The sequence below is a fragment of the Delphinapterus leucas genome, chromosome 16 (genome assembly GCF_059928025.1).
Source record: "Delphinapterus leucas isolate spDelLeu-1000000601 "Yukka" chromosome 16, BTC_Dleu_Yukka2, whole genome shotgun sequence".
In the NCBI taxonomy this organism is placed as follows: domain Eukaryota; kingdom Metazoa; phylum Chordata; class Mammalia; order Artiodactyla; family Monodontidae; genus Delphinapterus; species Delphinapterus leucas.
Window position 1 is genome coordinate 39,947,005 of NC_143144.1, and position 14,415 is coordinate 39,961,419.

Here is a 14,415-nt window from a genome sequence, read left to right on the forward strand (position 1 = left end):
GGACAGGAAACCCTCTCCCACACTAGACCTACCAAAAATATAAGGCAGAGTTTGAATGCCATAGAGGGGAGGGGCAGCTCCACCTGCTTAGCTCCCACCGCTTAGATCCAGGGATAGAGGACCGCCAGGCTGAGACTGGGCTACAACAACAAGCACCAGGCTACTGCTGGAGGGAGGGCAAGGGTAGGGAGATGACTCCTAAAGCACAGGCACACGGGAAAGACCTAAAGTTAAGGATGGAATAGAAATGGTAAAAGAAACTCTCTAACATTCCAGTTGCCACCTAAGTACAAGTTAAACCTTCAGAAATTTTAAGTCAATAGTTCACTACAGTTCAAAATCCAGTTCATGTCCTCAACATGCTGAATCGATGACCTAACGGCCTAGCAGAGCAACAGGCACAACTATTTCCAACTGTATTGTATTCACCTGTGCACAAACACCAACACTGTCAAAATTTATGAGACACACAAAGAAGCAGCAGCAGCAACAGCAGCAAAAATCACTGTCAAAGAACAAAACAATCAACAGGAAAACAAAAAAACTCAAAAATAACCCATCTATTAGAATTATCAGAGAGGGAATTTGAAATAACTATAGTTAATATGTTTAAACTCTTGTGGAAAAGGTGGACAACATGCATGAACTGATACAGAATTTTTTTAACATCTTTATTGGAGTATAATTGCTTTACGATGGTGTGTTAGTTTCTGCTTTATAACAAAGTGAATCAGCTATATGTATACGTATATCCCCATATCTCTTCCTCTTGCGTCTCCCTCCCTCTCACCCTCCCCTGATACAGAATTTGAACAGAGATGAAAACTATAAGTCAAATGGAAGTGTTAACAATAAAAAAATTACTTTATAAAAGAGCTAAAAAAAATGCTTTCAATGGGTTCATTAGTAGAGTCAGCACAGCTGAGGAAAGAGTTAATAAGCTTGAAGACAGGTTAATAAAAAGTGCCTTAACTGAAACACAAAGAGAAAAAAGAGTAGGAGGAAAAGAAAGTAAAAAGCATATTGGTACAGCCTCTTTGGAAAATAGTTTGTCATTTATATACCTGTGACTCCGAAATCCCATTCCTAGGTATTTCCCTTAAAGAAATGGAAACTTAGGTTTACACAAAACCGGTGTGTGAATATTTGTAATGCTTTTATCCATAATTGCCAAATCTGGAAACAACTCAAATGTCCTTCAAACTGTAAACGGCTAAACAAACTGGTGTAGCCATATAATAGAATACTACTCAGCAAATTTTTTTAAATTAAATACTGGTAAATGTAATGGTGTGGAGAGCTTTACACTAAGTGCAAAATACTCAAAATGCAACGTGTTTATGATTCCATCCCCATGACACTTTGAAGAAGACAAAAGTAAAGAGAATGAAAACAGATTACAGGTAGCCAGGTGTTGGTGGTGGAGTTAGGAGCTGACTACACAAGAGCACAAGAGAAATTTGAGGGGTGAAGGAGATGTACTGTATCTTGACAGTAGTGGTAGACCTTTGTCTAACCTTATAGAACTGTATGCTAAAAGGGTGACTTTTACAGTATATAAGTTATACTTCAGTATTTAAAAAGTATTTTCTTGTAAACTATTTTTGTGTGAGACCTGTACTTTAATAATTATATAGTGTGATATTGCCTTAGATTCGACATGCCTCAAATAAAAAAAAGTCCTCAGAGAAGACGATTCTGGCACTTGACGAGAGGCTGAAAGGTGATCTCTAAGATCTTCTCTGACTCCAAGGTTTCTGAGGTACGTATGTGATTCTTCAACCTTATACACAATAATTATATATGTATATTTTTCTCCATGGTTGTATTCATATTATATACAAATGTAAATACACATACACAGAAAAAATTTGGTATATTCCTCAGTATTATGACTTATTTTATTATATATGCCTGTATTTTCTTTTTCCCATTCTTTTTCCCACAACACGTGATAATGTACAATCCAAAAAAAAGTTATTATTTTACTTACAAAGTATATACCGTGCAACAAATTAAAATTAAGAAAATGAAGAAGCAGGTCATATTCAAGGCTATACAAATCATTAAGAAATACAAACAGATCATTTTATTAAATTGACATGTTTGCTATACTAAAATATTTAAAGAAAGGGTAGAAATGTGCCCTTTATGAATGTGAGGTGTGGAGTATTTTCTTCATTTTTAAAGGAAAATCCTAGAAAATCATGTTTTCCCCATTTGAAAAAGTTTTTCCTAGCTCAGGACCTGCATTTATATTAGAAATTTCTTTGTGCATACCCCTGAAATATAGCCTCTTCAAGAATCTGCTAATAAAATGGGATGAGGTCATACCCTGAAGTTTAGGGGTGTCAGTATGGGAAGGCCCTGCAAGCTCTTCATCCTCACTGCTCCACTTCTTTTTAGAAAGAAGTTACTGGTTGTCCACAAGCTGGGGTCACTCTCACTAGAAAAGAAATTTATATTTGTTCATTGGTTTCAGAGAATGTATATATTTAAGAAAGAATCTCTGATAATCTGTATTAATTATTCAATTGACATTCACCTCCATTTCAGTTCAGCCACACATTTCCATTGTCAGCCCCTGGAACTGGCCCACTTTCAAAGAGAGAATTCCAAAGTTCGAATGCCTGATCACAAACTCCAACTCCTCTCCCTTTCACCTGGCTTGCAAACTAGCCGCCTTGGATCAAGCCACCTATTCACTTTCTTTCCTCCTTTATCCAGGCTGTGGTGGAAGAAGATTACTGGAGTCCTGGGTTTTCTAGTATCAGCAGAGAGCCATTTGGAAAACACTGGTACATCTCTATTGCATTTCCTCTACCATTCCTAATTGCCGTATTACCACCCTCATGTAGTCCCCTTCTCAATTCTCTGCTTTAGTGAAAATGTAGTCCCTTCTATAAAATGTAAGCCAGAAAGCAAGAACTCTTTCAACTTACTCTCTTTAAAAATGCATCAACATTCTTCATTACTCCTTACTTTCTCCACGTTCAGAATTAATCCTTCCATGTTCTCTACTCTATGCCTTCTGTCTCCTCTGACAGATTTTTCTAAAATTATCTTTTCTTATATATAACTAATTTCTCCCTATCTCCAAATTCTTTCTATCTACAATATCATAAGAATACTTGATTCTCTCTCACTTTAAAAACAGAAGACCCTTTAATCTATCTCTGTCTAAATAACTGCTCTATATACTCTAAAAGATTTCTCAGATTATGAGCCCGCACTCCCTTTGTTTCCTCTCCAACTTCTCACTACTCAGCTTACTCACTTATGCTATCTGCTTGGCTCTCTTTGCGCTTTCATTTGCAACTCCACTTAGCAAAAGGCTCCTAATTTTATTTCTGGGTCTAATCTCCAATTTCTAGAGAAAATTATCCCCAAAATTCAAATTTAATTGTTATACCTGTTCACCAACGTCAGGATAAACTCAGGCTCCTTACTGGACTCATAAATTGGGGATGCTGGTAGTCTGGCCCCTGCCTACTTTTTCATCCTTATCTCTATTAATTTCCTTTATGCCCTTTATGCCTCAGCCTTTACAAAGTAAATGCCTTTTCCTTTTGTTTCTGTGGGTAATTTCAGGTTTCTTGCTCTTTCCTCCTTCCCACTTTTTCTTGGGTTACTGTAAACATCAACTTGCTCTCCATTTCCTGTCAGCCAGCTATCTTTCACCTCATTACCAGCCATCCTCCTTCCAGATAGGTGATTGACAGACAGACAGGAAAATGCAAAAAAGACTCCATCTGTGCCTCATTTTCATTCTAACAGACTGAATAAAATGTGTACTCCTTGGTTTCAGTTTATTGAGGTCCTTCACACTCTGGCCCACATTGTATTTTTTGCTCTGTCTCTCATCTTCTCAAGCCTCCTGGCGTTCCAATTCACGTATACCTTATAACTCCTGACACATTACATTTCTCACCATTAATAAGATATTTTCACAGCTCCTTACCTTTGCTCAAACTTCTCCCCACAGCTTGAAACTTTCTTCCCTCCCTTTCCACCTGCTGAATTTCTATTTATTTAAGATACGATCCTAAATCCAACCAAAATATGTTTTCTTCAAAGAAGGTGGTGGGGAACTCTCCCCCTTGCATAGTCCTGTCTTCTGCACCCACAATCCTTGGACTCTGCCTCTATAATAATATTTACTACACTGTATTTAAATTTGTCTTTTACATGTCTGTGTCCCCAATTAAACTATAAACTAGAGAGCAAGAACTATTAATACTTTGTATTTGTATACAGTGCCTAGTATATAATTAGTATCTACTAATTAGTATATATTAGTAGCATATAATATTATCTGAAAACACCTTTTGAATTAATATTATTTGTTCATTTATGCACTTGTGAAAGTTGTTTATACAAGTTGCATACTATACACATTATTATGCAGTGCTCTTCCAGTGACTGTAGCTAACATTACTTATAAATCTCTAAGAAAATACGGCTCAAAAAAATGTTTCCTTATTTGATGTTTTTGCATGCAACACCTAAATTTGAACATTTTATAAGCATGAAAGCTGCTGTTTCTTTTGTTTTTCTAATGGAAATTTACTTTTCTCCCAGTTTTTAACATTTTTTTCATTTATAGAACCAAGTATTCGCCATGCTAATAATTCCATTTCTAGTACATTATTTTCTTTCTGGAAGCATATAATGTCTCAAAATTTAGTTGTGTACTGAGCTTTACCTTACCTCAAGTACACTGCCCCCTCCAAGAGCTCCAAAAACATTTACAAAGGCTTTGGAACTGGGTAGTTGTTGATATGACAGAGAAATTTAATTCTTTAGGAATATCTTTTCTTGTGTTAATACCATATTTATGGGATCATAAATACGCCCTATTTTTAGACAAATCATGTTGTATTTACTACAAAGAGCTATATTTTTAAAACTAATCAAACATTTGAGGGCCATTATTCACTGTCTCCACTCAGAGGGCTAGCTATGAATATGAATAAGCAAAAAACTCACTAAATAAGCATATTAGTTATACCTTTCTGTCTCCTTTTTAAACTGATCCTCAAAACCATCACTATGTTGAAAATCCTGAAGAAACAATTTTACTTCCCCTGAGTTAACTTCATTTTCAAAAACCTACAGGCATAAGAAAGGAAAAAATTATGACTATGATTTTAAGAATATATAGTTTAAAGAAAATGACTTCTATAGCTTCTCAAGAAGAGCAATAAGGTATTCAATAATAGAATTAAAACCACAATTACAGTGTGATTTCTACTCCTAGAAAATCATTTGAAATGAATATCTCCCTATTAAATATTTTCCAATCTGTCAAAACAGAGTGTAGAGTACTATGCACATATAAATTATTTCTACTGAATCACCCAAGTTATTTTCCAAAAGTTCATAAAAATAAACTTTATTTTTCTTAAAAAACAAAAAACAGATAAACAGATTATTACTATAGCCCAGAAGAGATTCTTATAATGAATGCTTATCACATTTAGTTTATTGTAAAAATAAAATTCCTAACGCTTTATTTATCTTTATTTTAGCGCTTGTAATCTAATCCAGTAATTCTAGGTACGTCTCTGCCACAAGGTTTTGTTCTGCCCAATGGACTTTAGTCCACTTTGTTGCCTTTGCACCATCCTATACAGTACCTGGCCCACTGGTAAACAAAATTGAATATAATTAAAGGGAAAAATCACATTAAAATAAAGATTCAGTTACCAATATTTTAGCCCTCAATTCTGCTTCAATTAATCCTTTCATTTGACATTTCTTTTCTGGGGGTCCTAGTACATGCAGATACTGTTCTAAGTGCTATGGATAAAACACTGAATAAGAGGCATGTGTTCTGCCCTTGTGGAGCATATATATATTCTGATGGGGAGAGAGAAAATACACAAGCAAGCGTAGAAAAATTACAGCTGTGATAAATGTTAATGCAGTAACAGAGTATGGTGATACTTAACCACCATGTACCTAAAAGACAGAAGGAAGGGCTAGGCAAAGAGACAGGAAAGCATCCTGAGCAAAAGGAACAACAGGCCCAAAGACTGGGAGGCCTGCCATGGTCTGGCCTCTGCCTAATTTCCCACCCTCAGCTCCCATCTGTTTCTCATGCAGCATCTCTAGCCACACCCTGTGTTATGTCTTTCCACACTCTGTGTTATGTCTTTTCATCTTTTTTGAAGCATCTTTTGATGATCCTTATTTTGTGAAACTTATTAATCCTTTCACTTCTTAACTACTGCATAATGAGTAAACCACAAGTTTTTATAGATAGTAATTTTGTTTTTATTATATTCTAAAATTTTAAACTTCCATTATGACTTCTTCTTTTACTCATGAGTTAGAAGTATGTGTCTTTAAGTTCCAAATGTATGCTTCATCTTTTTGTGGTTGACTTCTAACTGAATTTCTTTATATCAGAGACCACAGGCAGTACTATAAAGATTATTTGACATTTATTATGATATATTTTGATTTGGTACATGATAATTTTTTATAAATGGTCCATGTATGCTTGAAAAAAATTTGTGTTCTCTAATTTTTGGATGCAATTCTATATTTATTCATTATATCTAGCTTGCTAATTGACCTTTTAAAAAATTTTTATACTCTTAACTAATTTTCTAATCTATTAATAAAGGAGATATTTTAAAATGGCCCACTATCATAGTGAATTTATCAATAACTATTTGTAATTCTGATTTATATATTCTGAAGCTATTATTAGTTGCTTATAATTTTAGAATTTTATATCTTCCTTGTGAACTAAACCTTTCAGTATTATACAGTGACTTCTTAATGCCTAATGCTGTTTGCTTTTAAGTCTCTTCTTTCTGATCTCTCTATAGCTATACCAGCTCTCTTCTGTTAGTGTTGTTCTGTGTATTTTAATTTTTACTTTAAAATATCCAGGGAAAATGTTCCCAAAGATTCCTTCTCATTAAACTGCGTGGATGACCAATAAATTAAATGAAATGAGTTCTACAGAGTTGACCTAGTCCTGAAAAATAATTTATCAACACTAATTGGTAAAGCAAATCTCTAAAAATTAATTTCAGGTAATTACGGTAGGAATGTGGAGATTCTGAATGAAATGGAACAGAGGAAAAGAAATGGGGCAATGCTTATACACTGACACAATCCCTCCCATCTCCAACAAGACGTTAAAAAGCCATTTGCGCACAATTCATTTACTAAGAAAAAGTGCCATCACCCAGTGAGAAGTCGTAGCATAATTTAAACCTGAGACATATTTCAAGTCATGCTTCCAAATAAACTTGATTATATTTATCAAAGAAGCAAACTGTTCTAGATAGTTGTAATTTAAATAAGGCTCACTTAGGACTCTAACATGTCTTTGATTGAATGAAATGTGATTTGGCTAACAATGTCAAGAAGGCACAAGGAGAAATATTCTAAATTATCAAGATACCAGGTCTTTTTGGAGAGTGCTCACTGAATCAAAGTAATGTCAAAGAAAAGGCTGGATAAAATTTTCCAAGGAGCCTAAGTTAACTTTTCTGCACTGCATATGCAAAGATTTATGAGGACAAAATGTAAACAGTAATACTAAGAGATAGGAGCCTGGTTCCTGGTCTTTCCGCTGTGACTGAAGAGCTGTATGATCACAGACAAATCATTTCAGCTCTCTGGGAATTAGTTTCTTCACCTTTAAAATGAGGGTTGGAATAAAAATTAATTGATCTATCTTCTAAATCTAGTCATCTACATACAAGTCTATGAAGTCTAGACAATTCCTAGGGACAGCATCATAACTGAAAGGGCATCAAGCAACTATAACATCAAATTAATTCATGAAATATAAGCAAGGCAAATTCTAATAAAACTAGTGATTTTATTCTAAACAACATAGTCTAAAAAATACCCAGAAATGTTCTAAGATACTCTTTTCTAGAAGTAAACTTTAAAGCATATCAAAACTCACCCTAGAAAAGTCAAGCCATAAAATATAAGGGAAAACACCCAAAGCATAAAATATACTCAGTTCTAGAAGGGAATCAGTATGGTTATATAAAGGATCTACTCAAGACATTCTGTGAAGTTTCTCACTTCCAAATATCTCTCCAAGTAGAAAATCATTCTGATCAGAGAAAAGTATCAACAGTGGAGCTGAGAACCCTGGATTACACTAAGAGAGACTGCCAGCCAGAGATGTGATGGTGCTCTTGATATGGCCACCTTACATGTCACGGAGGAATGCACAGACTCCCACGTGAGAGAACAGCCAAACTACAATGTTGTTTTTCAAAGCAGCAGCATAACTGTCAGCCTCGGGTAGTGGTGGCAGCCAAACTGGGAAAGTAGGGGAGGCAGTGCCTATTCTTGGTACTGATTTCTATCTCTATTATTGCTGGAACCCACAGAGAGTGAGTATGAGGACAGTAACATGATGGAAGTCCCAAAGCTCCAATAGATTAGATAAGAAAAAATAAATGCAAGGCGCCCATAAGATGAAAATATAGCTCCCTTTTTGTGCTCTAACACTGGCAGTATCTTCACAAGGAAAGTAATATATTAAGGTGAGGATTTTGCCCCAGATTTTTTCACAGCCATCTACTATTCCATAGTTTGGAGACACTGCACCCTGCTGTCCCTATCAATTAAAAGTTCTATCATCAATATATCTAAAGGCGCTTCAAATTTTATGTGAAATTTATTTTGTGTCTCTATTAGTAGCACAAAATAAAATAGATGGTAAAATAAGTAAAATTTCCAAAAGAACAGTGAAAGGGGTTTTCTTCAGTTGCAAAAGTCCCACTCTTCCAAATCCCTGTTTTGGTCATCTTCAATATCAGAGTGACACAGAATTGAGAAATCATTGCAGTAAGGAGAATAAATTAGACATTTATTCTTTAGAGAGTTTAGTCAGTGATTTAGGTATCAGCCATAGTTAATTAGCAGAGATCCCTCTTCTAGTTTTACCTCACAATTCACTGATATAGGGGTCGTTTCCTGACTTGATGAAGGCAAGTTGTCATGATACGATGTAGACAAACATAGATCCAGGTTTTTCATATCAGAGTCCTCTCCCTTCCGATCTTTTCCTGAACAAAGGAAAGGAAAGAACTGATCAAATGCAAAGGGCGACAGAGAAGGACATTTTGAGCCTTAGTGAGAAAAGCCAAGCTACATGAGGGGAATTTTCACCTACTTTTCCTGTTTTAGTCATCTCATCTTTATCTCCTATATTAATCATTGTTCTCCCTGCTTTGAAAAGTAACATAGCAAACATGAACCTTCTTCTAGGATCATCCTCAGAAAGTAGACTTTTGAGCAGTCCATTTGTTCCTACTTCCATATTATTCAAGAAAGTACCCTTGGGCTTCCCTGGTGGCGCAGTGGTTAAGAATCCGCCTGCCAATGCAGGGGACATGGGTTCAAGCCCTAGTTCGGGAAGATCCCACATTCCGTGGAGCAACTAAGCCCATGCACCACAACTACTGAGCCCGTGCTCTAGAGCCCGCGAGCCACAACTACTGAAGCCTGTGCACCTAGAGCCCGTGCTCCGCAACAAGAGAAGCCACCGCAATGAAAAGCCCATGCACCGCAACGAAGAGTAGCCCCCACTCCTGCAACTAGAGAAAGCCCACGCACAGCAACAAAGACCCCAATGCAGCCAAAAATAAATAAATAAAATAAATAAATTTATTTGAAAAAAAAGAAAGTATCCTTCAAGTAAATTCTAAATATATACCACCTATAGAACCTATGCATTGGGATCTAAAGAATTCAATTCTTCTGTATTTCAGAGTCTCCTTCTTGGATAAAGAATAGTATGTTATGTGTCTCATTTTTACATCTTGCATTGTTAATAATAAATAAATTAGTAATATGTTAATGTACATAGAAAGTTGTTTTAGACTTTATTGAAGAATATAATATGAAATCATCCCATGGAAACTCTTTGTTGGTTTTATTTTAAGATTTTTGTTAATTACTCTGTTAATTTTACTGCACAGAATCTTTCATATAGTAGCCAAGGGAGATAGTTTTCTCTGATCTTAGAATTGAGCACTCAGAGTACTGTTTCTTATATCGTGGCAGCCTTAAATATTATGATTTAGAAATTTATGACATAGCATATTAAAAAATCAACAATAAAAAGTATAGTAAAAATATAGTAAACAAGTACTTTAGAAACTAAAAACTGCATTTCTTAATGTGCCAAAAAGGAAATCAAATAGAAATTATGAACTATTACAACATATGAATTAATTTTCTAAGTATATAGTAAGAAATATCAATGAAAGGACAACATATCAAAACTAACGTGAAGTAGCTAAAGCAGTGTTTAAAGGGGAAATGTATAGTTTTAAAAACATTTTTAAAAAGACAAAAAAAAAATGACAAAAACTAGTTTTGTATTCAATCACAAAGGCCAAGAATAACTGAGGAAACCCCCAAAATAGAAAGAAAGATATCATAAAGAAAAACAGCAAATAGAAAATAAGATAAAACAATAGAATAATCAACAAAATCAAAGACTGGTTCTTTGAAATCAAAGACTTAAAAATACACAAAACTCTTTCACTACTCAATAATATCAAAATGAAAAAAAGGCACAACCACAAATCCAGCTATCATTTTAAGAACTAATAAGAAATTACAATTAGACAAATTTGATAAAATGGAAACTTTTATAGAATTATAAATTATCAAAATCTACTCAAGAATATACAGAAAGCCTGAATAGTATAATAACTATTTAAAAGGTTAAACCAATAATCAAAAGTCTCACACCAAGGAGGAAAAAGGCATCTGGACCCAAACAGACTTCCAGATGAGATTTTACCAAACTTCCAATGAACAAAAATCTCTTCCTTATGCAAACTGTTTTAGAGAATTTTTTTTAAGTACAGGTGTTTAATTTATATTAAAAGGTTAGTAAATCCTCACATGAAAACCAAACATGTAAAATATGAGTAAGAAAAACTGTAAGCCAAACTCAAAAATGACCATAGATGCAAAAGTCCTAAATAAAATATTACTAAATGGTACAGTCGAAAAAATGTGTACACTAAGATTTATCTCAAGAATTCAAAGTATACTCAGTTTCATAAAAATCTATCAATGTAAATTGGCATATTAACAAATGTTAACAGAATAAGAGACAGAAATCATATTATCATCTGAACATATAAAGAAAAATCATCTGAAAAATTCAATAATCTTTCAAGGTAGAAATAGAAGAAAACTTCTTTAACTTATAGACAAGGTTATCTAATCAAAATATTGAGCCAACATTATCCTTAATGGTAAAACTTTAGAAACATTCTCACTGTTTTAAAGAAAATACAGGAAAGCCTACTACTTATTTAACATTGTATAAGATACAGGGCCCAAGCAACGAAAAGAAAGAAGAAAAAAAGTAAAAGCCATAAGGATTGGGAAAAAAGCAAGTTAACTGTTATTTGCAAATATTGTAATTGTCTACATAGAAAATTAAAGAGACTCCATGGTCAAACACTAGAAATAATAAAAAAGTGTGACAGAACAGATGACACAAGATCAATAAATTAGAAACATTCCATAGGCCAACAATAACCAGCCAGATACTGCAACAAAAGAAAATATATCATTCACAATAGAAATAAAAATATAAGGTAACTAGAAATAAATCGAGCCAAAATATATACTGAAAATTGCAAAATTTTGGTGAAAGCTACAAAAAATAGAATAAATAACCTATATGCATATAGGCAAAAACTCCTATCATAATAATGGTAAGTATCTTCTAAATTAATCCACAGATTCAATGAAAATCTACTCAAAATTCAAGCAGGATGTGTGGATGTATTTGTGTGTATGTATGTATGTGTATAGAAAACTAGAAAACAGAAATCTAAGAACAGGAAAGGCAACTCTGGAAGGGTAGAACAGAGAGGGGGCATTTGCCCTATAAGATATCAATACTTATTATAAGCTAGAGTAATCAAAACAGTGTGCATTGGTGTAGGGATGGAAAAGAAGATCAATAAAAGAGAACTGGGATTCAAAAACAGTCTCAATCAAGCACATAAGAGCACCTGCCATTTGATAATGATGGCAATGCAAATCAGAGTGGGGAAAGTACTAAAATAAGTGGGGTTGGGACAATTGGCTTTCCTACCAGAAAAAAAAGATCATATCCCTTTCTCACAGCATAAGATCAAAGACCAAAATATGCAAAATAAAAGAGGCTATTTTTGTTCTCTCAGGTTAGGGATGGATTCTGGAATTATGAAAGCACAATTTATGGTATAAAAAATATTGATACGTTTGAATATTCAAGTAAAAGACACTATCAATAAAAAATAAGCATTTACCAGGAAAAAGTGATACAAGAGATGACAGAATTTATCTAGGATATATAGAGAATTCTTAAAATTCAATATGAAAAGCAACCAACTATCTCTGATTGAAGAATAAAGAAAATTTACCACACGTCCTCTGGGAAACTCCTTTAACCACCAAAAATGCTGAGTGATAAGATACTGTCCTATGAATGCTGTGGGGTGCACGTCTAACACTCCTGATGCTGAATGCTAAAACTACACCATATCTTCCTAAAGTCCTTGACTTTGGATATCACTGCCAATATTGCCTCATACCAAGATTTAAAGGACAGGGAGCTCTCCAAACATAAGAAGGAGCTTCAAATTCTAGGGAGGCCAGTTACAAGGGGAAAAAAATGTCTAGAAGAACTATAAACAAGCAACTCATAGAAGAAGAAAACTTAAAGGCCAACAAAGGTATGAAAAAAATGTCCACTATCACCTAATAAACACAGAAATGAAAATTAGAATAACCTACCACTGACTTTCACTTCTGCCCATGAGGGGTTTACTGTTGCAAAATTTATTCACAACCAGAAAATAGGACAAAATACATGTGATGACAATTTTCAGATGTTGTACAACAGGCTTTGATCTCTGAAAGGGGGAAAACAAATGATGTGAGCCTTATGATTACCCCAGATTAAGGCCTCAAGGAGTTTCCACGCTAGAGATCAGGGAAAGAAACCTTGAGAGTCTGATCTTTCTTTCACTGAGTTGAGAAGAAAGAGGTCAAACTTCAGAAGATTAGGGCAGGTAGAATTTATAGGGCAGAATATCAGAGAGAAGGGAGCTAGCTGTACAGAACAAGAGAAGTCTGAATATTGGCAAAGAAATCCTCTCATGTCCTTTACAGAATATGGATCTGCTTTTATGTAGAGGACAATCCCTGACACCCAGGAAGAGTCACTGGAAAGCAGCAAGCCAGACAATTCCTAGAGATTAGTAAGGGCTAGGAACAGTGTATGTTCTCACAGCCAGAATAAGAACTTGTAAAACATGGGGGCACTGGAGAGAGTGCACAAAAAAGATACCTCCTAGTAGTAAAACTAAGTTATCCTCAGAATAAAAGCTACTCTGGACCACCTACAAAAAGTTTAACAGCAAGCCTCAAAAAGGATCAAGTTACCCAAACTTCAAGTAACATAACTACAAGGCAGAAAATACTTAACTTTTTTATAGGAATACAAAAAAAAAAATTCAGAACCCCAAACTGTATAATTCACAATGTCTATCATCTTGTCAACAGTTAACAGGCACATAAAGAAACAGGAAAATATGGCCCAGAACCAGATAAGTCAATTAATAGAAATACACTTAGAAATAACAGATGATGAAATTTGTAAACAAGAACCTTTAACAAGCTGTTATAACTTTTATAAAGGTGTTCAAGGAAGTAAAGAAAACATCATGTAATGAGAAGAGAAATGTAAAGTGTAAAAATGAGATCCAAATGGAACTTCTAGAAATGAAATGAACAATATATGAACCGAATGGAATTAATAGCAGATAAGCAGAGAAGAAAAGATAAGTGTATACCAACAGATAGCAATAGAAACTACCCAAAAATGAAGCATGGGAGGCTGGTGGGGGGAGGAGACTGAACAAAGATTCAGCAAACTTTTAAAGAAGAAAAAGGGGAAAGAGATACCATGTTAACAATAGTAAAAGAAAGTTGGAATGGCTAGATTATTATAAAAATAGGCTTCAGAACAAAGAATGTTACCAGGGATAAAGAGGGACATAACATAATGATAAAGAAGTTAATTCAAAAAAAAAAAAAGAAGTTAATTCATTAGAAATATAACAATTCAAAGTATGTATATAACTAATAGCAAAACTTCAAATTACATGAAGTAAATACCAACAGAATTGAAAGGAGAAAGACACATATACACAAAATTCTCTTTCAGCAACTGACATAACAAATAGAAAAAAAATTAGTAAAGACACAGAAGACTTGAAACACCCTGTAATTCACATTGTCCTAATTTAAAAGAATAGACACTTCACCCTAAAACAACAGAATACCCATTCAAGCACACATGGAACATTCTCAAAGATCACCTACTGGGTCATAAAACAA

General features: G+C 34.3%; 1 protein-coding gene across 1 annotated transcript in view; it reads right to left on the reverse strand.

The window, feature by feature from the left end:
• Window positions 1-14,415, reverse strand: part of PTPN20 (protein tyrosine phosphatase non-receptor type 20) — a 37,337-nt gene that overhangs the window by 17,372 nt on the left and 5,550 nt on the right. Inside the window, 4 exon segments of the mRNA XM_030759296.2 lie at window positions 2,204-2,400; window positions 2,403-2,446; window positions 5,012-5,112; window positions 8,938-9,059. Of these exon segments, the coding sequence (XP_030615156.2) occupies window positions 2,204-2,400; window positions 2,403-2,446; window positions 5,012-5,112; window positions 8,938-9,059 (464 nt within the window).